General features: G+C 50.2%; 1 protein-coding gene across 1 annotated transcript; it reads right to left on the minus strand.

The window, feature by feature from the left end:
- Nucleotides 1–2: 2 nt before the first annotated feature.
- On the minus strand, nt 3–27,953 carry UBXN1 (UBX domain protein 1). The gene is made up of 10 exons (XM_069739311.1): nt 27,814–27,953; nt 19,174–19,234; nt 17,310–17,363; nt 17,111–17,235; nt 16,491–16,536; nt 15,254–15,445; nt 4,567–4,618; nt 3,935–4,063; nt 3,599–3,782; nt 3–248 (listed from the first exon to the last, which is right to left on the minus strand). Exons 2-10 carry the CDS (start codon nt 19,230–19,232, stop codon nt 208–210), a joined length of 882 nt encoding a protein of 293 aa, XP_069595412.1. The 5' UTR covers nt 19,233–19,234; nt 27,814–27,953; the 3' UTR covers nt 3–207.

Raw genomic sequence — 27,953 nt, forward strand, 5'->3', positions numbered from 1 at the left:
AGCAGGGTGTCACACAACGGCTTTATTACCCCCGGAAATACTTAATCTAGCACATCACACTCCGGGAGGTGAGGGAGTCAGTCTGTGTGATCCTCCGTACAACACAACTTGATGATTTTCTTCCGTGTTGGTCTCAGTTTTCAGGTTTTCTCCGCATTTCTTTTTTTTTTTTGGTTGATTTCAGCCCGGAAACATCTTTGTGCAGTTTTATTTTTTAGCAACAATTAAGACTGCAGAAGGCACCAAACCTGGAGAAAAGTCACAACAATCAGAACAGGCGAGAGACAAAATGCCACGATAAAAACTCATAAAAGCAGCAAAAATATTACCAGAAAAAGCCTAAACAGAAAGAAGGTTTAACAATCAGCACAGAATGTGGATCCTTTACTTTATGAGCATTAAAACAACAGGGTCTTTACTGTGCAAGCAGTGAGGCAACTATTATCATTGTGAGCTGTCAGTCTATACATTCTTTCCTGTATGAGCAGTGAGATTAGACTCTTTACTGAAAGAGCAGTGAGACTATGGATTCTTTACTGTAAGAGCAGTGAGACTTTGGATTTTTTATTGTAAGAGCAGTGGGACTATGGATTCTTTACTGTAAGAGCATCAGTTCACAGAAAAACCCCAAGAATCCTTAAAAAATATCTTTCTTTATTCATTTAAAAACTAGTGTATACAAAACCATCACCAGATAATCGACACTTGAAGATAGAAAAAGAACCTAGGGAGGTGCCTGTCCCTAATAGCCTATCACTTGTAAGTACCCTACCTATCAGCGGAGGTTGCGCAGGTCTAGGGTGCCAATGGCGCCCCCGCTCACCGTCGACTGTCCCTTCTAATCTAAAACCCCCTATAAGGGAGTGAGGGAAAGGTGCATGTGTAATCCTAAAAAATAGGGGCAAAAAATTATAATAAGGGTGGGAGCTATCCCTAGATCTCACCCTACCTATCAGCGGAGGTTGGCACCCTAGACCTGCGCAATGGCGTCCCCTGCTCGACGGCTGTCCCAAGCAAGTTTTCCCTATCAAAAAGATATCAGAGCCTCCATGTAAGGTGCTGAGACGTGAGGCCGTGGTTAACCAGGAGGGGGAAAAAAAATCTCCCAGTTGGTATTCTGCAGGAGATGTTGTAATCAACAAAATTACTGTATTATATCGCGATAATCCAGATTTTAGCAGCCCTAAATCTTGATATAAGGTAAAGGCACAAAATACTAGTTTAGAGAAAGGTAATCAACCTCAATAGTACAAGATATATTGCACAATGCCCACAGTGATATCAGAACAAACTTCAAATTGTATACAGATATTTATATGCAGACAACGCTGCATCCCAAAGAAAAACCCGGTTCACACATTTTACCAGTGGGGCCGTGAAAAAACACAGATCCGTCTCCCAAGTTTTCAAATTCATAAACCCCCAATTAGCCATAAATAGATCAGCCTCAGATTCACAAACTCTAGACCTCACAGTTCAATGAATAGGCATAGAGCAACAAAAATAATACTCGGTCTCATAACGCTAAAGGAAAAGATAATCAGTCTCATAACTCAACGCGTTTCCCCTCTCAAGAGGTTCATCAGGAGTCAGAGATTTTTTTTTTCTCTCCCTCCTGGTTCACCATGGCCTCACATCTCAGCACCCTACACAGGAGGCTCTGATATCTTTTTGATAGGGCAAACTTGCTTGGGATAGCCATCGAGGAGCGGGGGCGCCATTGCGCAGGTTTAGGGTGCCAACCTCCGCTGATAGGTAGGGTGAGATCTAGGGATAGCTCCCACTCTTATTATAATTTACTCCATTGGGTATTGTTTTGTCTGTGAGATTTTACTGCAAGAGCAGTGAGAATACGGACTCTTTCCTACAAGAACAGTGAGACTATGGATTCTTTATTGTAAGAGCAGTGAGACTATGGATTCTTTATTGTAAGAGCAGTGAGACTATGGATTCTTTATTGTAAGAGCAGTGAGACTATGGATTCTTTATTGTAAGAGCAGTGACACTATGGATTCTTTATTGTAAGAGCAGTGGGACTATGGATTCTTTACTGTATTTACTGTAAGAAGTGGGACTATGGATTCTTTATTGTAAGAGCAGTGAGACTATGGATTCTTTACTGTATTTACTATAAGAGCAGTGGGACTATGGATTCTTTATTGTAAGAGCAGTGGGACTATGGATTCTTTATTGTAAGAGCAGTGAGACTATGGATTCTTTATTGTAAGAGCAGTGACACTATGGATTCTTTATTGTAAGAGCAGTGGGACTATGGATTGTTTATTGTAAGAGCAGTGGGACTATGGATTCTTTATTGTAAGAGCAGTGGGACTATGGATTGTTTATTGTAAGAGCAGTGGGACTATGGATTCTTTATTGTAAGAGCAGTGGGACTATGGATTCTTTACTGTATTTACTGTAAGAGAAGTGGGACTATGGATTCTTTATTGTAAGAGCAGTGAGACTATGGATTCTTTATTGTAAGAGCAGTGGGACTATGGATTCTTTACTGTATTTACTATAAGAGCAGTGGGACTATGGATTCTTTATTGTAAGAGCAGTGGGACTATGGATTCTTTATTGTAAGAGCAGTGAGACTATGGATTCTTTATTGTAAGAGCAGTGACACTATGGATTCTTTATTGTAAGAGCAGTGACACTATGGATTCTTTATTGTAAGAGCAGTGACACTATGGATTCTTTATTGTAAGAGCAGTGGGACTATGGATTGTTTATTGTAAGAGCAGTGACACTATGGATTCTTTATTGTAAGAGCAGTGGGACTATGGATTGTTTATTGTAAGAGCAGTGGGACTATGGATTCTTTATTGTAAGAGCAGTGGGACTATGGATTCTTTACTGTATTTACTGTAAGAGCAGTGGGACTATGGATTCTTTACTGTAAGAACAGTGAGACTGAATTCTTTAATGTGCAAGTAATAAGACTGCAGGGTCTTTACTGTGCAAGCAGTGAGACAACTATTATTGTGAGAGCAGTGGGACTATAGATTGTTTACTGTAGGATCAGTGCAGTGAGATTTCGGACTCTTTACTACAAGAATAGTGAGACTATGGATTCTTTATTGTAAGAGCAGTGAGACTATGGATTCTTTATTGTAAGAGCACTGGGACTATGGATTCTTTACTGTATGAATAGTGAGACTATGGATTCTTTACTGTAAGCAGTGAGACTATGGATTCTCTACTGTAAGAGCAGTGGGACTATAGATTCTTTACTGTGAGTAATGGGACTATGGATTCTTTACTGTAAGAGCAGTGAGACTACTGATTCTTTACTGTAAGAGCAGTGAGATTACGGACTCCACTGTAAGAGCAGTGAGACTATGGATTCTTTACTGTATGAGTAGTGAAACTACAGATTCTTTACTGTATGAGTGAGACTATGGAATTATCCAGTCTGAGCTAATGACGGACTGTAAACAAAGTTTTCCTCTAAGGAAGAATAATGTGGATGTTTTTAATAATGCCCCTGTCCCTGGGTTTGCAGAGTATCTATGGTAAGGGGGTCTATTATTTCCAGTATAACACAAAAGTCCAAGCGGGTGAGTAGTGGACTATAAATAAAATGACTTCTCACCAAGTTCCTGTAGTGGTTTCTCCATATCTTCCTCTGTGAAGACTCGCCGGGGGAAAGAAGTCAGAAGGTTGAACGGCTCCTCTGGACCGCCCGGCCAGTTTAGCTCCACATATAAGCGGACGGCTGCCAGTTGTTCACGGGCACGAAATGTATGAGACAGGGCTGTGCCATCAAGTAGGCGCACCTGTGGGTGGAGAACACTATTAGGGTATGTGCACACCCAGGACATTACGGTTTTCATGTGCAGCAGACATTGACCGGTTTTGCCGATGTTATATCCTCGGTCTTTTTAATTTAAGCTGCAGATTTTCAGCCAGGGTTATTTTCCTCATTTACCTGAATCCGGCACTCATCATATTCCTTCTTGGTGAGAGGCTCCTGTACAGGGGACGATGGGGAGGGAGTGGGCGCTGCCGGGGGCGACTCTGCAGGGGGGGATATCTGATCTGATGTGGACCCTCCGTACTAAAACAAAATTTGTAAGGCAAAGCTGAATCGGCTGCAGCACATGAAGACGGATATTACTAAGGTTCACATCACAATCAGAGACTACAACCGAGCTCTGGCAAAAATTAAGAGACCACCACATCAAAACCCTGTGTCATGGGCAGCCCAATCTCCAGACCTGAACCCCACTGAAAACCTCCCGAATGTAATCAAGAGGATGATGGATAGTCACAAGCCATCAAACAAAGAACTGTGAATGAAGAAAATAAATCAGATTCATTCCCAGGACTCCGGCCTGGTCGGTGCCCTATGACCTCTAAACATGAGTCTTCCAGGATCTTCGCCACGGGTTTATATTAGCCAGTCGGCTGCGATGTCATCTGTGTCTCACCACAATCACAACGTCAGAAGCTGCGGCGAGGATCCTGGAAGGTCACACACTGAGACACTACTGGCTTTACTGGTCAGCGGGAAAGAATGGAGGTGCATGTTACAGTCCAAGATCAGCTAGTCGCACTCACCCTTCTCGCTCGCTCCGCTTTGTCTCGTGCGATTTTCTCTTTGACGCGTTCTCTGCAAGGAAGGACAAAGAGAGGTGATAAACTCTAGGCTTGTTTATCGCATTATTCACACTGTATCACCATTTATGAAGCCCAAATATCCAACGTAACCTCTTTGCCTTACTGACCCCATCAGGACCGAGACATTTTTCATTTTTTATGCTTTTTTTCTCTCCCCTTCTTCCAAGAGCCAAAACTTTTCTTATTTTTCCACCGACATAACTGTACGTGGGGTTATTTATTATAGAACGATTTGTAGTCCTGGATGACTTAGTTTACCATTCCGGAAAACAGGATAAAATGTATCAAACTTGTACAGGGTTTTTATTTATTTTAATTTTTATATGGTCAAAAAATAAAGGATTTTTGTGTACTCGCCATAAAATCCTTTTCTCCGAGCCACTCATTCCGGTGCTCCTCATTGAGTACGAACAGCTCATCCATCTGACGAAAAGATGCCGTCCTTGACACGTACCTCCTGAGAGCCCTCACAACGTCCAAAGAGTAAAGAGCTTTTCTCCACACGGTGCACCGATGCAGGACAAAACTAGGATAGGACAATATCCTCGTTAAGGTGAAATGAAGACACCAATTTTGGGAGGAAGGATGGGGATGGCCTGAGGACCACCTTGTCTCAGTGAAAAGTCAGAAAAGGAGCTCGACAGGAGAGAGCAGCGAACTCCGAGACCCTTCTGATTGAAGTAATCGCAACTAGAAAGGCGACCTTCCATGAGAGGTGGGATAGAGAAATATCCTGCAACTGTTCGAACGGAGATTCTTGTAGGACACCCAGGACTAGATTAAGGTCCCAGGTGTCTAGGGGTGCTCTATAGGGAGGTACCACATGGGAGACTCCCTGAAAGAACGTTGTCACCTGGGGTTTGGAAGCGATCTTATGCTGGAGCAGGATGGACAAGGCCGAAACTTGCCCCTTGAGGGAGCTCGGCGCTAGGCCTAAGTCCAGACCAAAGGAATTCCAAAATGGTAATGTTGAAAACTAGCAGAGACCGACCTCTGCTTCTGCACCATTGGAAAAAGGTTTTCCAGGTCCGATGATGGATACGCACCAAACACCAGCTTTCGAGCATTGATCATGGTGGAAACTACCTCGTGGGAAAACTCCGCTTGAATCAGGACCCAGGATTCAACAGCCAAGCCATCAAACACAGGGCCCCTGAGTTCTGGTGGTAAATCGGACCCCATGAAAGCAGGTCCGGTCAATCCGGTAGTCGCCAAGGGACGTCTGCGAACAGTTGGACCAGTTCTGCGTACCACACTCGGCGTGGCCAGTCCGAAGCCACTAGGATCACCGGTACCCCCTCCGCCTTGATATTCCTGATGACTTTCGGAATCAAGGGTAAGGGGGGGAAACAGGTATGGAAAACAGAAGGGACTCCATGGAAAGACCAGCGCGTCCACCCCAATGGCTCTCTGGTCCTGGGCCACAAAGTCGGGCACCTTGGGCCTTTAACCAGGACACCAACAGGTCCACGTCCGGAGTTCCCTAGCGATGACAGATCTGCTGGAAAATCTCCGAATGGAGAGACCACTCCCCCGAGGCCCGGCCTTGACGGCTGAGGAAATCGTCGGCCTAATTTTCCACTCCTGGAATGTAACCAGCCGAGATAAGTGATCCTTTCGGCCCAGCGAAGAATGTGTTCCACCTCGCGCATTGCAGTCTTGCTGCAAGTGCCCCCCTGATGATTGATATAGGCCACAGCCGTGGCATTGTCTGACTTGATACGGATGGGGCAGGCTAGAAGATGATGGAACCGCCGCAGGGACAGCCGAATCGCTCGGATCCCCAGGACATTGATGGGAAGGTGTGACTCCTGAGGAGACCAACTCCCCTGGGCAGTGTGATGACGGAAAACCGCTCACCACCCGAGACGGCTGGCGTCGGTAGGGACCACCAGCCAATGGACCGGGAGAAAAGACTTCCCTTGGAGAAGGGAGGACCGGAGCGTCCACCACTGGACTTCCTGCTTGACAAGGGGGATCAGCTGACACGGTCGATCGAGGGAAAAGGGGGCTCTTGTCCCATGTGTCCAAAAATGCATGTTGTAGGGGACGAAGATGCAGCTGCACAAATGGAATTGCTTCCATTGCGGCTACCATCTTCCCGAGGACCCTCATGCCTAAATGGGTGGAACGAGGAGACGGTTGTCAAAGTGCCCGGACCCTCTGCTGAAGGACTAAGACCTTGTCCCGAGGGAGAATCCCCAATGGGGGCAGTGGCGAGGCCAAAGGGCAAAGCCGTGAACTGAAAATGTTCTCCACGAACGGTGAAGCGAAGGAGCCTTTGGTGAGGGGGGAAGATTTGGGATGTGAAGATACGCATCCTGAATATCAATGGTGGCTAGGAACTCCCCTTGCTCAATCGAGGAGATGAAGGAATGGAGAGATTCCATCCTGAAATGCCGGACTTTGATAAATTTGTTTAGTAGCTTTAGGTCCAGGATGGGTCTGACTGTACCATCCTTTTTTGAGACCACAAACAGATTTGAATAGAAACCCTCGAACCTTTCGTTTTCCAGAACCGGGGTAATGACTCAGTCTTTGCGGAGTGACTCGATGGCTTGGTAAAAGGATCGAGATCTCATTCACGTTTTGGGGGACGGGAGGCAAAGAACCGGGATGGAGGGGGGGGGGGAAGAAAATTCTATTTTGGATCCGGAGGACACCAGATCACTGACCCATTCGTCGTGAACAACAGTGAGCCAGACATGAGGAGACTGGAGTAGGCGGCCGCCTACTCTGCTGGTATCGACCGGACAGGGTTGCGAGTCATTTAGCCGAGGGTCTTTGGGGGTCTGGATCCCCTAGATCTGGCCTGCTTGGGGCGATCCTTCCCAAAAGAATGGTTGGGTTTGTATTAGGCCTATGGACTCTTATCTCTGTGAGCGGGGCAAAAAGACCGGAATCGTGTCTTCAGCTGTCGGCGGATAGGGCACCTAACCCTCTGCTGGGGAAGGGACTTACTCGTCCCACCTGTAGCATACGAGATAAGCTGGTCTAGCTTTTCTCCGAATAAGCGGCTGCTGTGGTAAGGCAGAGATCTTAGGGACCTTTTGGATGCAGAGTCCACTCGCCAGTCCCTGAGACATAGCGCCCTTCTAATAGCTACTGCGTTAGAGGCTGCAAGCGCAGAGCAATTAGCCGCGTCTAGGGAGGCGTTTACCAAATAATCACCGGCCAAGGAAATTTGATTGGCCAGCTCCGCTATCTCCGGGGGAAGAACAGTCTTCTGTATAGCCTTATGCAGGGAATCTGCCCAGGAAGCCACAGCTTTGGCTACCAGATGTCTGGCTGCTCTCTAAGCCACCGAATTATGTCCTGGAACTCAGGGTGATTGGCAAAAACCCTATGAGGACGTTTGGTCCTTTTAAAGGACACTGCGTTATCCGCGTGGGAAGTAGTAGGCTCTTTGTCGACTGGCTGACAGCTTCTATAAGGCTATCCACTGTAGCCTGATAACCTGGCCTTATTGCCTTAATTAAAGAAGCCATAGATTGCGATGAGGAAACCCACTCAGGGGAACTAGCCGCCGTGGGGTCGGTTGCGGTGGGGGGCTCCTGAGCGCATTTAGGTTCTTAAGCATCACAGAGCGAAGTAGTATGCCCCCTTGGTAACGCAACCTGACAGGAGGTGCATGAAGCAATAAAGACTATGTGTTTAGTGGACTTTATGGAGGTTTTAGGTAGGGACATGCTGAACCCCTGTTATCTCCCAATATACTGCAGGAAGGGCTATGTGTGTGCAGCGGTCAGCAGAGCACTTTGTGTGGAAAGGAGGGACCTGAGGGCAGTGTAGCAGAGCACTTACCCAGGTCCTGTGCCCCCGACAAACCTTATCCCCAAGCGGTGCAGCGACGGTGCTAACCATCCTGAGAGGTGGACTAGGGTTCCTGCTGAAAATGGGCGCCGAGATTAGGAAGGCGCTTCTCGCACACTGCAGGTGGGCGGGACCGCCAGCGTGACGTGCGGTTGTGGGCGGGGTTACCGGCTTGCAAGGGCCGAAGCCTGGGACTTAATTAGCGGTGCCTGGTCAGAAAAAAACAACCGGGCCCGCAACGCGTTCAGGAGCCCCCCCCATACAAAAAACTCACCGCCGGAAGCCTGGAGGGAGTGAAGAGCAGGGCTGCCACTCTGCATGCAGGTTAGGATTGCAACGGACGGTGCAGGAACCCTCAATCCACCATCCCCTTTGAGGGGGAGGTGAAGAGGGACCGTCCAGCCCCATGCAGCGCCGCTGTTGTATCAGTGGTGGTGCAGTGGGAGCAGCACGGACGCCATAGGGGCTTCTGTGTATCCTAAGGGTTCACTCCCCTAGGATTTCACAGGGCTGTGTCTGGCTGTAGCCTGGCTCAGAAGGGGGTACATGGAGGCGACACTCCATGTTCCCATGTGTTGCTGGTGCGGTGAGATCGGTGCCCTGAAGGGAACTGTCACTCCTAGTGTAGCTCAGGAGAGGCTATGGGGAGGCGGCACTCTCTGGGCTCGCCTGTTGTTGGTTGCGGGAGATTGGCCCCTTGAAAGGATCCATTGCCCCAGTCTACCTTGTAAAAAAGGTTTAAAAAAGTAAAACTTGAAAAATAAAATAAAAAAGGTATTGTCTGAATAGCAGATGCCAGTGTGCCTCCTACAAACACCAAGCATGAACTGGTTTGGCTGAGAGCCAGCAGGAGGGTGTATACTGCAGGGGAGGAGCCGAGAGCCAGCAGGAGGGTGTATACTGCAGGGGAGGAGCCGAGAGCCAGCAGGAGGGTGTATACTGCAGGGGAGGAGCTGAGAGCCAGCAGGAGGGTGTATACTGCAGGGGAGGAGCCGAGAGCCAGCAGGAGGGTGTATACTGCAGGGGAGGAGCCGAGAGCCAGCAGGAGGGTGTATACTGCAGGGGAGGAGCCGAGAGCCAGCAGGAGGGTGTATACTGCAGGGGAGGAGCCGAGAGCCAGCAGGAGGGTGTATACTGCAGGGGAGGAGCCGAGAGCCAGCAGGAGGGTGTATACTGCAGGGGAGGAGCCGAGAGCCAGCAGGAGGGTGTATACTGCAGGGGAGGAGCCGAGAGCCAGCAGGAGGGTGTATACTGCAGGGGAGGAGCCGAGAGGCAGCAGGAGGGTGTATACTGCAGGGGAGGAGCCGAGAGGCAGCAGGAGGGTGTATACTGCAGGGGAGGAGCCGAGAGGCAGCAGGAGGGTGTATACTGCAGGGGAGGAGCCGAGAGGCAGCAGGAGGGTGTATACTGCAGGGGAGGAGCCGAGAGGCAGCAGGAGGGTGTATACTGCAGGGGAGGAGCCGAGAGGCAGCAGGAGGGTGTATACTGCAGGGGAGGAGCCGAAAGGCAGCAGGAGGGTGTATACTGCAGGGGAGGAGCCGAGAGCCAGCAGGAGGGTGTATACTGCAGGGGAGGAGAGAACTGTCTTTGTATCACTTAGTGTCGCCTCCTAGTGGCAGCAGCATACACCCACGGTCTGTGTCCCCCAATGAGGCGAAGGAGAAAGTAATTTTTCCCTGAAGCATTTCTCTTTTGTAGCTTTTGACTGGACAAAAAAAACTCTGATATGACAACAACAAGGTGAGTTTTTTTCATGGAAACATATGGGAAGAATTTTTAAAGGAGGATTCATTTGGAAGCAGAACCCCCCCCCCCCCCCCCAACAAAAAAAACCCTAAAACTCTGTGTGAACAAAGTTCTAGGAAGTACAGATAGGTCCATATATATTTGGACAGAGACAACATTTTTCTAATTTTGGTTATAGACATCACCACAATGAATTTTAAACAAAACAATTCAGATGCAGTTGAAGTTCAGACTTTCAGCTTTCATTTGAGGGTATCCACATTAAAATTGGATGAAGGGTTTAGGAGGTTCAGCTCCTTAACATGCGCCACCCTGTTTTTAAAGGGACCAGAAGTAATTGGACAATTGACTCCAAAGCTATTTCATGGACAGGTGTGGGCAATCCCTTTGTTAGCCAGTCAAACCTCCCAATTGCTACACCCAGAAACCCCTCTAACCTTATTAATATTCCCTGCATGCCTTCTGTCTCTTTGAATTGTGCCCTTTGGAATTCTCGCTCTGTGTGTAATAAACTCTCCTTCATCCATGACTTCTTCCTTTCTAATTCTCTTAACCTCCTGGCTCTTACTGAAACCTGGATCCAGCAGTCAGACACCACCGCTGCTGCTGCTCTTTCATATGGTGCACTACACTTTTCTCATACCCCAAGATCGGACAACAGAGCAGGTGGAGGCGTTGGTCTGCTCCTTTCACCAAAATGTACTTTCCAAGTTATCCCCCAAGTACCCTCACTTGTCTTCCCTTCCTTTGAGGTCCATGTGGTCAGACTCTACGTCCCCTACTCCATGCGAGTGGCGGTGGTGTATCGTCCTCCCGGCCCCTCTCATCAGTTCCTGGATCACTTTGCCACCTGGCTTCCACACTTTCTTTCCTGTGACACCCCCACCCTTATCATGGGTGATTTCAACATCCCTATTGTCTCTCCCCTCTCCCCATCTGCTTCTCACCTTTTGGCTCTAACCTCCTCTTTCGGCCTCTCGCAGCATACTAACTCGCCAACACATGAAGATGGAAACTCCCTTGACTTGGTCTTCTCCCGGATTTGCTCAGTGGATGATTTCACAAACTCCCCTCTCCCACTCTCTGACCACCACCTTCTTTCATTCTCTATCAAGAACTGCCATCCCGCTCAGGTCACCCCCACTTTCCACACTTATAGAAACATACAGGCCATTAACACCCAGGAACTTATGAAGAACTTGCAGTCCTCATTGGCCCCAATCTCCTCCATCTCATGTCCTGATTCTGCTCTGAAGCATTACAATGAAACCCTGCAAAGTGCCCTGGATGAAGCTGCTCCTCCTATACATAAAACAACTCGGCACAGACGGCAACAACCGTGGCACACGCTGCAAACACGTTTCCTGCAGCGGTGCTCCAGGTGCGCAGAACGTCTGTGGAGAAAATCTATTCTACCCGAAGATTTCATCCATTATAAGTTCATGCTAAAGACATACAATTCTGCCCTTCACCTCTCCAAACAAACCTACTTCAACACCCTCATCACCTCCCTGTCCAATAACCCTAAACGTCTCTTTGACACGTTCCAGTCCCTACTCAACCCAAGAGCGCAGGCCCCAACCACGGATCTCCGTGCTGACAATCTGGCCAATTACTTCAAAGAAAAAATTGACCATATTCGACAGGAAATCATCTCCCAATCTCTTCATACCATGCACTGTCCTCCCTCCCCCACTGCATCTAGTTCACTCTCTGACTTTGAACCAGTTACAGAAGAAGAAGTAAGCAGGCTCCTTGCATCTTCTCGCCCGACCACTTGCACCAGTGACCCCATTCCGTCACACTTCCTCCAGTCCCTTTCCCCGGCTGTCACCTCTCACCTAACTAAAATATTCAACCTTTCCCTCACTTCCGGTATTTTTCCCTCCTCATTTAAGCATGCCATCATACATCCATTACTTAAAAAACCATCCCTCGACCAAAACTGTGCCGCTAATTATAGACCTGTCTCTAATCTTCCCTTCATCTCTAAACTCCTCGAACGCCTGGTCCACTCCCGTCTTACCCGCTATCTCTCAGATAACTCTCTTCTCGACCCTCTTCAATCTGGTTTCCGCTCTTTACACTCTACTGAAACTGCCCTCACTAAAGTCTCTAATGACCTACTAACAGCTAAATCTAATGGTCACTACTCCATGCTAATTCTCTTGGATCTCTCTGCAGCATTCGACACTGTGGATCATCAGCTCCTCCTCACTATGCTCCGCTCCATCGGCCTCAAGGACACCGTTCTCTCCTGGTTCTCCTCCTATCTCTCTGACCGATCCTTCACTGTATGTTTCGCTGGTTCCTCCTCCTCTCACCTTCCCCTTACTGTTGGGGTTCCTCAAGGATCAGTCCTAGGCCCCCTCCTCTTCTCTTTGTATACTGCCCCTATTGGACAAACAATCAGTAGATTTGGCTTCCAGTACCATCTCTATGCTGACGACACCCAACTATACACTTCTTCTCCTGATCTCACGCCTGCCTTATTAGAAAACACCAGTGATTGTCTTACCGCTGTCTCTAGCATCATGTCCTCCCTCTATCTGAAACTAAACCTGTCAAAAACTGAACTCCTCGTGTTTTCTCCCTCTACTAACCTACCTTTGCCTGACATTGCCATCTCCGTTTGCGGTTCCACCATTACTCCAAAGCAACATGCCCGCTGCCTTGGGGTCATCCTTGATTCTGACCTTTCATTCACCCCCCACATCCGATCACTGGCTCGCTCTTCTTACCTGCATCTCAAAAACATTTCTAGAATTCGCCCTTTTCTTACTTTCGACTCTGCAAAAACTCTTACTGTTTCACTTATTCATTCTCGTCTGGACTATTGTAACTCTCTACTAATCGGCCTCCCTCTTACCAAACTCTCCCCGCTCCAATCTGTCCTGAATGCTGCTGCCAGGATCATATTCCTCACCAACCGTTACACCGATGCCTCTACCTTGTGCCAGTCATTACACTGGTTACCCATCCACTCAAGAATCCAGTACAAAACTACTACCCTCATCCACAAAGCACTCCATGGCTCAGCACCACCCTACATCTCCTCTCTGGTCTCAGTCTACCACCCTACCCGTGCCCTCCGCTCCGCTGATGACCTCAGGTTAGCATCCTCAATAATCAGAACCTCCCACTCCCGTCTCCAAGACTTTACACGTGCTGCGCCGATTCTTTGGAATGCACTACCTAGGATAATACGATTAATCCCCAATCCCCACAGTTTTAAGCGTGCCCTAAAAACTCATTTGTTCAGACTGGCCTACCGCCTCAATGCATTAACCTAACGATCCCTGTGTGGCCTATATTAAAAAAAAAAAAAAAAATTATTTAACTGGTTCATGCAGCTTTACATGAACACCCAAGCCTTACACTATGGCTGGTCCGAATAACTATAGCAATTGTTACCATCCACCTCTCGTGTCTCCCCTTTTCCTCATAGTTTGTAAGCTTACGAGCAGGGCCCTCACTCCTCTTGGTATCTGTTTTGAACTGTATTTCTGTTATGCTGTAATGTCTATTGTATGTACAAGTCCCCTCTATAATTTGTAAAGCGCTGCGGAATATGTTGGCGCTATATAAATAAAAATTATTATTATTATTATATTCTCAATTAAGCAGATAAAAGGCTATGTTTCTGCACTCCTGAAAACTAGGAGAGGCTTTAGGGAGAGGGTCACACACCCGCGCAGCTGTCTCTGTGATACGTGACTATAATGGGGGAGTCAAGTAAAGTCGGAGCTGCCACCATCTGTCCTGCGGCTCTGTACTGAGGGGTAATCAAACCGGCAAACCTATTCCCTTAACCCCTTTCTGACCTCGGATGGGATAGTACATCCGAGGTCAGATCCCCTGCTTTGATGTGGGCTCCAGCGGTGAGTCCTCACCAAAGCCGGGACATGTCAGCTATTTTGTATTGTGCATGCAATAGCGGTGAGTGGAATCGCGATCCACCTGCCGCTATTAACTAGTTAAATGCCGCTGTCAAACGCTGACAGCGGTATTTAACTACCGCTTCCGGCCGGAAATGCCCGCATCGCCGACCCCGTCACATGATCGGGGGTCAACGATGCGTCGGTATAGTAACCAGAGGTCTCCTTGAGACCTCTATGGTTGCTGATGCCGGCTTGCTGTGAGCGCCACCCTGTAATTCAGCTGCATAGGAGCGATCTGAGCGCCGCTCCTATTTAGCAGAGCCGATCAGGCTATGCCAGCTTCTAGCCTCCCATGAAGGCTATTGAAGCATGGCAAAGTTAAAAAAAAGATTAAAAAAATATGAAATAAATGAAAAAAAAAATAAAGTTTAAGTCACCCCCCTTTCGCCCCATTCAAAATAAAAACAATAAAAATAAAATCAAATATACACATATTTGGTATCGCCGCGTTCAGAATCGCCCGATCAATAAAAAAGGATTAACCTGATCGCTAAACGGCGTAGCGAGAAAAAAAATTCGAAACGCCCGAATTACTTTTTTGGTCGCCGCGAGATTGCATTAAAATGCAATAACGGGCGATCAAAAGAACGTGTCTGCACCAAAATGGTATCACTAAAAACATCAGCTCGGCGCGCAAGAAATAAACCGTCACCCAACCCCAGATCACGAAAAATGGAGATGCTACAGGTATCTTTTTTTTTGTTTGTTTTTAGCAAAGTTTGGAATTTTTCACCACTTAGATAAAAAAAATAACCTAGACATGTTTGGGGTCTATGAACTCGTAATGACCTGGAGAATCACAATGGCAGCTCAGTTTTAGAATTTAGTGAACCTAGCAAAAAAGCCAAACAAAAACCACGCATGGGATTGCACTTTTTTTTTTGCAATTTCACTGCACTAGGATTTTTTTTTCCCATTTTCTAGTACACGACACGGTAAAACCAATGATGTCGTTCAAAAGTACAACTCGTCCCGCAAAAAACAAGCCCTCACATGGCCATATTGACAGAAAAATAAAAAAAGTTATGGTTCTGGGAAGGAGGGGAGCGAAAAACGAACACGGAAAAACGGAAAATCCCAAGGTCATGAAGGGGTTAAATCAGCATTTTTGCCAGCGGTCGCGTCACCTTGCCATCCTCTCCTCCTGCTTCTCCCTCCTCCTGTCTTCCGCTGCTTTCTGCATTTCTTGCTCTTGCATCTTCTGTCGGATTACGGATAACTCCTGTCCTTGCTTCCGCCTCTGTTTCTCCTGCTCGATTCGCTCCCGCTTTTCTCGCTCTTCTCGCTCTTGTTGCTTTTGTGCTATCAGCTCCATCATCCTGTGGACAGATATCGGCAAGGAATCATTCCCAACATTTAGTGTAGTATTCACAGATTTCAGTCTGTCATCAGTAATAATAATATAGCAAATCCCTCCATTTAAACATGTAGTATAGTTCTTCTGACTCGCTATGTCGCTTACCCCGTGTGCAGGACATTGCAGTATCTTATGTATCCATCGCTATAACTAACTGTCACTATACGAGTGGTCGTAACCATATATACGTAAGCAAATGCAATGCTCTGCATATGGATTATCAGGAGAACTATACCACATTTCTAATTGGAGGTATTTACTAATATTATTATTGCACCTACTACATATTGGCTTAGGATTTTGGGGATGGAAATACCCCTTCAAAGGGAATGTCACATGATTATCCGTTACCAGCAGTCACACATGCTCAATTCCACCTCCTGGAAGTTTGTACAGAAGAACTACAGAGGGATTCCTACTATCATACGGGCTGTCCATAAGAATCAGTGGCTTCCTATCACTAGCACATTACATGGACACTCTGAGAAAAATTATAAGAACAGTAGGGGGCGCCGTAGATACTGCAGCGAAAATGATGGGTCTCCTACCGTCCGTCCAACCACGTCATGGCGTTGGCCACCAGATATAGTAAGTCTCTGCGATCGGAGATGGACGGTGGCATTGGAGCAATCTGAGCCAGTTCTGGTCGCAGGCAGTATAACACAGCAGGCAGCCACCGTGTGAGGAGCAGGCTCAGCTCTTGAGCCCGTTCCATACATCCAAGCCAGGGGCGTGACGTACGTGTACATCGAACGTCGGGAAGGGAGTAACATGTCCATCATCAATAGCAGGAGGGGAAAAACTATGGAGAACCTCATTGCAGGCCCATGCGTAAAAAAACAACAACGCGGCTCTGCCCCTAGTGAGGCTGCTCGTAACGGATAATGATAGTTTAGTTATATGCTGAATGGCGGCTGCTTGGGGCATCGCTTTTCCCATCTGCACTAGTCATATATAAGCCCCCCGTCTGCGAACCCTACAGACCCCGATGCTCTCAGTAAATTTACCTTCTCGTCTGCCGCTCCTTCTCCTCCTCGGTTAAAGATGCCCTATCTTAATAGGAAACAAAAGGGTCAACACCAGTGAGACATAATGACATTGGAGATTTTGTGGCACACACTGACAAAATATAATATATATAAAATATATATTTATAATATATATTTATATAATAACTATATATATATATATATATATATATATATATATATAATGTTTTTCTACCGAGGTGCATAAATCCTTATGATTAAAAATTATGCTTTTATTAATATTATTAAAAGGAAATAAACTTAGTAATTCCTGGCCAACAAATACTTGCACATATGCGGTGACCAACTAATATCCAATTAATACGTCACATAGAAAACAGGACTGAATACAAGATCAGCCCGGGGGGGTGTCCTAACATTTTCTCTCACTGATGGATCCTAAAGATAAGCCCTGCCTGACTGCGGAGGTTGGCTCCCTAGATAAAGCACGTGATGTCACCCCGCTCGCCGGTGTCTGACCATGGGTAGTCCCGACTAAAGCCCCCAATGACGGTGTACCTGAAGAACAGTGGGCCGAGCGCCCATCGACATGGAGCCAAAGTCTGGTCCTGCCCAATATATAGGTTAGAATTTCTGACCTGAACTTGCGTCCATTTCCGGTGAACCTGTGTCCATCTCTTGTGGCATCTGCCCGCTCGCATCCTCTTTGGTGTCCAGCACAGCCGGCTCATCGATGTCAGGATCGTCTTCATGTTCCACCAGCCTGGAAGAGCCACAATGAGACTCCAGCAAACATTGGGACCTGTCTACACTGTGCACAGAGATGACGCTCCTTACCAGTCCATGGCCGACTCTATGCCTTGATTTCCAGTGGCAGCCACAGCCTTTTCCCTGTTCCAGGAAGAGATGGTACAAAGATTCATTAAGACATTTTGAGCCCCTCCTAGGCTCCTGGGCACGGGTGCAACTCTAACTACTGCACCAACTATAGTTCCTGCCAAAAGGACTCGCCAAATTACCGAGGTGCTGATCATAGGGCACATACGCTCTCTGCAGTTTAGCACCTAAAGGCAGAAAATTCAGTGTTTGTTATACACTATTCTTTATTCACCCTCCCCAGGTCCAGAGTGGGGTCTCCACCGCTGCTTACTGTGTGCTGTGTTATTGTCTGCAACGACGGCCAATCAGTGAGCTTGGAGTGGGCGTGTTCCGTCTACACACGCACAGTGATTGGCTGCCGAGCTATCCACGCGACATCGGCACAGCAGCCAAAAACTAACACTGGAAGCATTGGCGCTCGACACGGGGAGAGGGAGTAAAGCACGGTTTGTCCGCCTTAGATCAGAATTTCCTGAAAAAGAGACCCCTCTAAGCCATTCAACAGAATAGGGTGCAATCAAATAACCAACAGCCCAGTGGTCCTCATCCTTAGCCATTAAACTGGTAGACTGGTGAGGATCCCACTGGCTGGACCCCCTGAGCGATGGACCTGTTGCACCATTCACCCTTTAATGACCACAGACTTGTGTCCAGGGACACTCACCGGTCTAACAGTTATAACCAAACCAGGGAGTTTAGGCTGGAATACCCCTTTAATGTAAATATGGGTGGACAGATTTTGCAAATATCAAGTCACCCGTAGCTCAGATCTATGGCATAGGTGCTGCCTTGTGGGAACGGGTTGACGTATCATGGCCTAAACGATCCACTTTCTTTTGCTCCATCGCTGATCATTTGACTGTGACCCTACAACAAAGGCTTTAGTGAGACCAACTATGTCTTGCCTCTTCTAAGTTTCACAGAGGCACCGGGAATAAAAGTGTCCGACCATGTAATAACCCCACCCATCATGGGTGTCCCATAGTAAGAGATTCTCAGGACCCTGGTCCGATGTCTACGCTGGTATCGGTGGCTGACGACCCAGACTTTCTCGCCCAACACTTGAATGCCGACATCTAGAGCACCCCCCAAATGACGTCATCTAACGACTTGTGACTTGGCCTAATGCGACGTCACGGGGGTCTACTGATCACAAGGATGCCACCTTTGAGTGCCGGCCAAGGATATTAACACTGGACCAGAATCCTGCAAATCCTTTTGCTCAGCCATATTGTCCCCTTTACCATATAGAGTTCTCCTCGTCTTCATAGACGATTACTGTCGGATAGTGCTTTTATAAACAAGCAATTTCGAAATTTACTGCTAATCAAAATTTGCAGAAGTTCTTGAGATATTAACACATTTCTATTGTTTTTCTCCTCGTTGCCTAGGAGACCGACCAACGCTGCTGTCTAGCTTGGAAGCACTGCCAGGGATATGGAAATAAATGGCGCTCTCCAACTATCCTGACTAGCTTTAAAACAAGCCCAATAGAAAAGTAAGCACTGTGCAGGTTCTGCTGTCCAGCAGTGGTCGGTCTCCAAGGCAACGAGCTGTAAACAAGAAGAAAAGTGTTAATATCTCAAGAACGACTGAAAGTTTTAATAAGCAGAAAATTGCAAAATAGCTTGTATTTGTGAGCACTATCGGTTAATTGGCCGTGCCTGGTACTGCGGGTCAGCGCCATTGAAGTCAATGGAGTTGAGCCGCAATATCACACACAACTCGTGACGCTGTTTCAGTAGGATTTTTTTCTTTTTCTCATACTGTACCATAGAGGAGGTGAAAAAAGAAATTATATATATATATATATATATATTACGCTCTGCTCGGGGGGAATCCCATCTCTATGAGGCTTTCCAGCGTTGAACACTCGGACATTTCTAGAAATAGGAAACACAAGGGTACAACGGTGATGGATCATGTACGTTTTTTCGAGACTACAACTTATCATTTATCACAGTGTTCCCCAACTCCGGTCCCCAAGAGCCACCAACAGGTCATGTTTTGAGGATTTCCTTAGTATTGCACAGGTGATTGAATGCTTGCCTGTCCAGGTGAAGCAATTATCACCTGTGCAATACTAAGGAAATCCTGAAAACATGACCTGTTGGTGGCTCTAGAGGACCGGACTTGGGGAACACTGATTTATCAAAACGATTGGAGACAAGTGCGTGACCAATACGGGTCCCACCACCGGGGTCCCCATTGATAATGAGACAAGGGTCCCAAATTTTCTCCAAAGGCTGGGGGACAGATGAAAATGGCCCATGGGCAAGTTTCACAAATCCATGCGTTTCACAGCACAGGTATGGACCGCCATGTAAGGATAGGTGATACTTTGTCATCATGGTGAAACTTTTTACAGGAGAGTATAAACCTAAATGTATCTTCTAGATATAGATATGAGAATATTTTAACATCAGGAGTCTCCAAAATAATACATTTTAATACAACTGTACAGACAGAGAGACATGTGTTTCACCCAGGCTTTATCAGGTGGTTTAGGTACAGAGCATTGCGGCCATGTGTCAACAGTAACACACACAGGTTCATGAAATGTGAGATCAAGCATGCGCTCGTTGGAAAAGACTATTATAAAACCTTCAATATACTACACTCAAGGAAAGAGGTTCCTGCTCTCACTTCTACGCAGAGCACAGACAGCAGCATAGAGGACATTATACAGAAGTACTGAGCTGTGCGACTGTGAATCCAGCATGGAAGTAAAATACATTTCCTAAGGCCAGTCTCACACGTCCAGATAATTCCGGTACCGGAAAAATCGGTACCAGAATTATCCGTGTCCATGTGCTTACGTTCACATTAGCGTTGCGCGCCGGCGACGCAACGCACGACGCACAAAAAACGCGCGCAAACGCACGCAAAAACGCTGCGTTTTGCGACGCGTGCGTCGTTTTTTGACGAAAATCGGACGCACGAAAAATGCAACTTGTTGCATTTTCTTGCGTCCGACGCTAGCGTAGAAAACGACGCACGTGTCGGAAAACGCAACAAAAAAAACGCACGCGTCCCCCATGTTACACATAGGGGCGCATCGCCGACGCAACAGCGATGCACATTAGCGGAACGCTAATGTGAACGTAGCCTTACCGTGAACATCAGTGTGGCACACGTGCGGCAGCCGTGTGCCAACTGGGTACCACACGGACCGTGCAGGAGACAGCGCTACACGTAAGCGCTGTCCCCTGCATCTGGTGCTGAAGCCGCCATTCATATCTTCTCTCCAGCAGCGTTCGCTAGAGAGAAGATATGAAAAATCCTTTTTTTTTTTTTCGTGTTTAAAATAAAGATCCCTGTCCCCACCCCCCTCCCACCCCCTGTGCGCCCGCCCGCTGTTAATAAAATACTCACCCGGCTCCCTCGAAGCGTCCTCTCCGCACTGCACCTTCTCCTGTATGAGCGGTCACGTGGTGCCGCCCATTACAGTCATGAATATGCGGCTCCACCCCTATGGGAGGTGGAGCCGCATATTCATGACTGTAATCGGCGGCACGTGACCGCTCATACAGGAGAAGCTGGCGCTGAGAGGACGCTGCGAGGGAGCCGGGTATTTTATTAACAGCGGGCGGGCGCACAGGGGGTGGGAGGGGGAGGGGACAGGGATCTTTATTTTAAACACGAAAAATTAAAAACAAAGGATTTTTCATATCTTCTCTCCAGCGAACGCTGCTGGAGAGAAGATATGCATGGCGGTTTCAGCACCATGGGGGGAGGACAGCACTTACTGTAGCGCTGTCTCCTGCACGGCACACTGACAGCGTCCGTGTGCGGTACGTGTTTTACACGGACCCATTGACTTTAATGGGTCCGTGTGATCCGTGCGCTCCCACGAACACTGACATGTCTTCGTGTTTTGCACACGGACACACGGTCCGTGAAAACACGCTGACATGTGCAGAGACACATTGATTTCAATGTGTCTACGTGAGTCAGTGTCTCCGGTACGTGAGGAAACTGTCACCTCACGTCCCGGAGCCACTGACGTGTGAAACCGGCCTAAAGCTGCAGCACAATCTGCCTGGTTTCTCCCAGTTCTGAGTGTTCTTGAGTCCTCTCTCTTTATAGAGAATAGGAGCTGTAACCTGATCCCGCAGTGACCTGGCAATCCATCATTTCTTGACAGATAGATTTGAGCTGTTTTTTTGTTTTTGTTTGTTTTTTTTAACCCAGAGTGGATGATGATTTCAGGAACTGGGGGAGGGGGTAATCGTGGCTCATAATTTCACAGTCCATACTCAGCCCGTGATGCACAGATTGGACACAGACTTTTCCTGACCTGAAATCAGCAGCCTCCCATAGAGAATTAAAAAGAGAATCTGCAAGCAGTTTTTTGGTACATCATCTAAGCAGCATGATGTAGGGGCAGAGACCCTGATTCCAAAGATGTGTCACTTACTGGGTGCAGTAGTTGTGACACAGAGTACTTAGATGCAGACTTATCGGTTTGGACCGGACAACCCCTACCTCACGCTGTCCTCAGATTACATAGCAAAAACCTGCTGACGGATTCCCTTTAACAGAGGGGCAGTTCACATTATCGCCTAGCAGTCGGACCCCCTGCAGTTGGGAACTTACAAATGTAGAATACCCCTTTAAGTGATGAGTAAAATGTCTCAAAAACACAATAGGAAAAACCATAACACATTTTGAGTGATCTTTAAGGCATTTTTTTTAGCAGTTCCACTTCCCCTCCCCCCCAAAAGCTTTATGTTCAGCAGTTCAGAGATGTCTGGCTCAAGCAGATGCCTTCGCACAATGCATCTCAATGGTAGCAGCGGCCATTTTATCCATTTGTTAAATGTATGTACAATTAGCTTGTTTAGTCGTAAATATTTACACATAATGTATTTTTTTCATTTTCTCCTGCTGTTAGGGCGCACAACAAAGCATTCGGATGGGTCATCAATGGTTGGAGGTCATCCCCGTCACGCGGTCGCCTCCGATCCGCTGCTGCCAAAAACTGCTCCTATTGTGCAGTTACTAACAGATGATTTAAAGAGGGGGGACGTGCGGGACCCCAATAATCTGATACTGATGATTAGAGTTGGTGCAAATCGATGTGCAGGACCCCTTCCATCTAGAACCATCAGACGGAGCCCTGAAAACCGCCCCTCACCGCCTGGCATCTGAGGTTCTTCTTTTGATAAGCCGGCCTGGTACCACATCATAATGCAACGACTATGTCACGCAGCAATGATGAAGTAACGCAGCGACAAAGGTGGCACGCAGCGTCGGTGGAGGCACACAGCGTCGGTGAAGTCACGCAGCGACGGTGGAGTCACGCAGCGACGGTGGAGTCACGCAGCGACGAAGGCGTCACGCAGTGTTGGTGGAGTCACCCAGTGACGGTGGAATCACCCAGCGACAGTGGAGTCACGCAGCGACGGTGGAGTCATGCAGCGACGGTGGAGTCACGCAGCGACGGTGGAGTCACGCAGCAACGAAGGTGTCACCCAGCGACGGTGGAGTCACGCAGCGACGAAGGCGTCACCCAGCGACGAAGGCGTCACCCAGCGACGAAGGCGTCACCCAGCGACGAAGGCGTCACGCAGCATTGGTGGAGTCACCCAGTGACGGTGAAGTCACGCACCGACGGTGGAGTCACCCAGTGACGGTGAAGTCACGCACCGACGGTGGAGTCACGCAGCGACGAAGGTGTCACGCAGCATTGGTGGAGTCACGCAGTGACGGTGGAGTCACGCAGCGACGAAGGTGTCACGCAGCGTTGGTGGAGTCACGCAGTGACGGTGGAGTCACGCAGCGACGAAGGTGTCACGCAGCATTGGTGGAGTCACGCAGCAACGAAGGCGTCACCCAGCGACGGTGGAGTCACGCATCGACGAAGGAGTCATGCAGCCACTATGGCGTCATGCGGCGACGATGGAGTCACCCAGCGACGAAGGCGTCACCCAGCGACGATGGAATCACGCAGCGACGATGGAATCACGCAGCGACGGTGGAGTCACGCAGCGACGGTGGAGTCACGCAGCGACGGTGGAGTCACGCAGCGACGATGGGAGTCACGCAGCCACTGTGGCGTCACGCGGCGACGATGGGAGTCACCCGGTGACAAAGGCATCACGCAGTGACGAAGGCGTCACGCAGCGACGATGCCGAGTTACACAGCGACAATGGCATCACGCAGCAACGACGGAGTCCCGAAGCGACGATGACGTCACGCAGTGACAAAGGCGTCACGCAGCGACGATGGAATCACGCAGCGACGGTGGAGTCACGCAGCGACGATGGGAGTCACGCAGCCACTGTGGCGTCATGCGGCGACGATGGGAGTCACCCAGCGACAAAGGCATCACGCAGCGACGATGCCGAGTTACACAGCGACAATGGCATCACGCAGCAACGACGGAGTCCCGAAGCGACGATGACGTCACGCAGCGACAAAGGCGTCACGCAGCGACGATGGATTCACGCAGCGACGGTGGAGTCACGCAGCGACGAAGGCATCACGCAGCGACGATGGATTCACGCGGCGACGGCGTCACGCAGCGACGGTGGAGTCACGCAGCGACGAAGGCTTCACGCAGCGACGAAGGCGTCACGCAGCGACGATGGAGTCACACAGCGACGGTGGAGTCACACAGCGACGATGGGAGTCACGCAGCCACTATGGCGTCACGCGGCGATGATGGAGTCACCCGGCGACGAAGGCATCACGCAGTGACGAAGGCGTCACGCAGCGACGATGGAGTCACGCAGCGACGGTGGAGTCACACAGCGACGATGGGAGTCACGCAGCCACTATGGCGTCACGCGGCGATGATGGAGTCACCCGGCGACGAAGGCATCACGCAGTGACGAAGGCGTCACGCAGCGACGAAGGCGTCACGCAGCGACGATGCCGAGTTACACAGCGACGGTGGAGTCACACAGCGACGATGGGAGTCACGCAGCCACTATGGCGTCACGCGGCGATGATGGAGTCACCCGGCGACGAAGGCATCACGCAGTGACGAAGGCGTCACGCAGCGACGATGGAGTCACACAGCGACGATGGGAGTCATGCAGCCACTATGGCGTCACGCGGCGATGATGGAGTCACCCGGCGACGAAGGCATCACGCAGCGACGATGCCGAGTTACACAGCGACAATGGCATCACGCAGCGACGGTGGAGTCACGCAGCAACGAAGGCGTCACCCAGCGACGGTGGAGTCACGCAGCGACGAAGGCGTCACCCAGCGACGAAGGCGTCACCCAGCGACGAAGGCGTCACGCAGCATTGGTGGAGTCACCCAGTGACGGTGAAGTCACGCACCGACGGTGGAGTCACCCAGTGACGGTGGAGTCACGCACCGACGGTGGAGTCACGCAGTGACGGTGGAGTCACGCAGCGACGAAGGTGTCACGCAGCGTTGGTGGAGTCACGCAGTGACGGTGGAATCACGCAGCGACGAAGGTGTCACGCAGCGTTGGTGGAGTCACGCAGTGACGGTGGAGTCACGCAGCGACGAAGGTGTCACGCAGCATTGGTGGAGTCACGCAGCAACGAAGGCGTCACCCAGCGACGGTGGAGTCACGCATCGACGAAGGAGTCATGCAGCCACTATGGCGTCATGCGGCGACGATTGAGTCACCCAGCGACGAAGGCGTCACCCAGCGACGATGGAATCACGCAGCGACGATGGAATCACGCAGCGACGGTGGAGTCACGCAGCGACGGTGGAGTCACGCAGCGACGGTGGAGTCACGCAGCGACGATGGGAGTCACGCAGCCACTGTGGCGTCACGCGGCGACGATGGGAGTCACCCAGCGAGAAAGGCATCACGCAGTGACGAAGGCGTCACGCAGCGACGATGCCGAGTTACACAGCGACAATGGCATCACGCAGCAACGACGGAGTCCCGAAGCGACGATGACGTCACGCAGTGACAAAGGCGTCACGCAGCGACGATGGAATCACGCAGCGACGGTGGAGTCACGCAGCGACGATGGGAGTCACGCAGCCACTGTGGCGTCATGCGGCGACGATGGGAGTCACCCAGCGACAAAGGCATCACGCAGCGACGATGGATTCACGCAGCGACGGTGGAGTCACGCAGCGACGATGGGAGTCACGCAGCCACTGTGGCGTCATGCGGCGACGATGGGAGTCACCCAGCGACAAAGGCATCACGCAGCGACGATGCCGAGTTACACAGCGACAATGGCATCACGCAGCAACGACGGAGTCCCGAAGCGACGATGACGTCACGCAGCGACAAAGGCGTCACGCAGCGACGATGGATTCACGCAGCGACGGTGGAGTCACGCAGCGACGAAGGCATCACGCAGCGACGATGGATTCACGCGGCGACGGCGTCACGCAGCGACGGTGGAGTCACGCAGCGACGAAGGCTTCACGCAGCGACGAAGGCGTCACGCAGCGACGATGGAGTCACACAGCGACGGTGGAGTCACACAGCGACGATGGGAGTCACGCAGCCACTATGGCGTCACGCGGCGATGATGGAGTCACCCGGCGACGAAGGCATCACGCAGTGACGAAGGCGTCACGCAGCGACGATGCCGAGTTACACAGCGACGGTGGAGTCACACAGCGACGATGGGAGTCACGCAGCCACTATGGCGTCACGCGGCGATGATGGAGTCACCCGGCGACGAAGGCATCACGCAGTGACGAAGGCGTCACGCAGCGACGATGGAGTCACACAGCGACGATGGGAGTCATGCAGCCACTATGGCGTCACGCGGCGATGATGGAGTCACCCGGCGACGAAGGCATCACGCAGCGACGATGCCGAGTTACACAGCGACAATGGCGTCACGCAGCGACGATGGGAGTCACGCAGCCACTGTGGCGTCACGCGGCGACGATGGGAGTCACCCAGCGAGAAAGGCATCACGCAGTGACGAAGGCGTCACGCAGCGACGATGCCGAGTTACACAGCGACAATGGCATCACGCAGCAACGACGGAGTCCCGAAGCGACGATGACGTCACGCAGTGACAAAGGCGTCACGCAGCGACGATGGAATCACGCAGCGACGGTGGAGTCACGCAGCGACGATGGGAGTCACGCAGCCACTGTGGCGTCATGCGGCGACGATGGGAGTCACCCAGCGACAAAGGCATCACGCAGCGACGATGGATTCACGCAGCGACGGTGGAGTCACGCAGCGACGATGGGAGTCACGCAGCCACTGTGGCGTCATGCGGCGACGATGGGAGTCACCCAGCGACAAAGGCATCACGCAGCGACGATGCCGAGTTACACAGCGACAATGGCATCACGCAGCAACGACGGAGTCCCGAAGCGACGATGACGTCACGCAGCGACAAAGGCGTCACGCAGCGACGATGGATTCACGCAGCGACGGTGGAGTCACGCAGCGACGAAGGCATCACGCAGCGACGATGGATTCACGCGGCGACGGCGTCACGCAGCGACGGTGGAGTCACGCAGCGACGAAGGCTTCACGCAGCGACGAAGGCGTCACGCAGCGACGATGGAGTCACACAGCGACGGTGGAGTCACACAGCGACGATGGGAGTCACGCAGCCACTATGGCGTCACGCGGCGATGATGGAGTCACCCGGCGACGAAGGCATCACGCAGTGACGAAGGCGTCACGCAGCGACGATGCCGAGTTACACAGCGACGGTGGAGTCACACAGCGACGATGGGAGTCACGCAGCCACTATGGCGTCACGCGGCGATGATGGAGTCACCCGGCGACGAAGGCATCACGCAGTGACGAAGGCGTCACGCAGCGACGATGGAGTCACACAGCGACGATGGGAGTCATGCAGCCACTATGGCGTCACGCGGCGATGATGGAGTCACCCGGCGACGAAGGCATCACGCAGCGACGATGCCGAGTTACACAGCGACAATGGCGTCACGCAGCGACGGTGGATTTACACGGCGACACGCAGCGACGATGGATTCACACTGCGACGATGGATTCACACGGCGACACGCAGCGACGATGGTGCGTCACACCAGGCAACTAATCAAAAGAAGAGCCCTGGCTCTCAGGATTGATCAGTGGTTCCATCCAGAGGCCACTGATCACCACCATGGCTGATGGATCGGCTTCTGGGAATCACTGATGTCCTGACCCAAAGATCAGTCATCAACATGAGATACCTCAACAACCCCTTTAAGGTTCCAGACATTCCCTTTAAATCCATCCCCATAGATGAGCTATGTGCTGCCAGACACCCAGGAAAACAATAGACCGGTGTGAGGAGTCCGGTCAGCCGAGCAGGCTCCCCCTATCCCAGCACATGCAGGGTTAACCTCCCCGGGACTGACATGCGGCACATCTATGTATGCACGTGTGTGACCGCAGACAATGCGCCGGTATGAATGAGCGCCACAACCGCCTCCTGCAGCAGATACCGAGAAACGCGCCATTCTATGCACAAGACCGAGACGGAGAAGAGGCTGGTGACGTCACGTGATCTCACTCACCGGCGGCTCCGGGAAAACCACGTGACGCTGCACCCGGAGAGGGGCGGGGATGCAACCGCTTCCCACTATGTACGGAAGCCGGAAAGGGACAATAAAAGCTCAATGGAGATGATTTTTTTTTTTTTTTTTTTGCTTCTTCC

The sequence above is a fragment of the Ranitomeya imitator genome, chromosome 9 (genome assembly GCF_032444005.1).
Source record: "Ranitomeya imitator isolate aRanImi1 chromosome 9, aRanImi1.pri, whole genome shotgun sequence".
Classification (NCBI taxonomy): Eukaryota; Metazoa; Chordata; class Amphibia; order Anura; family Dendrobatidae; genus Ranitomeya; species Ranitomeya imitator.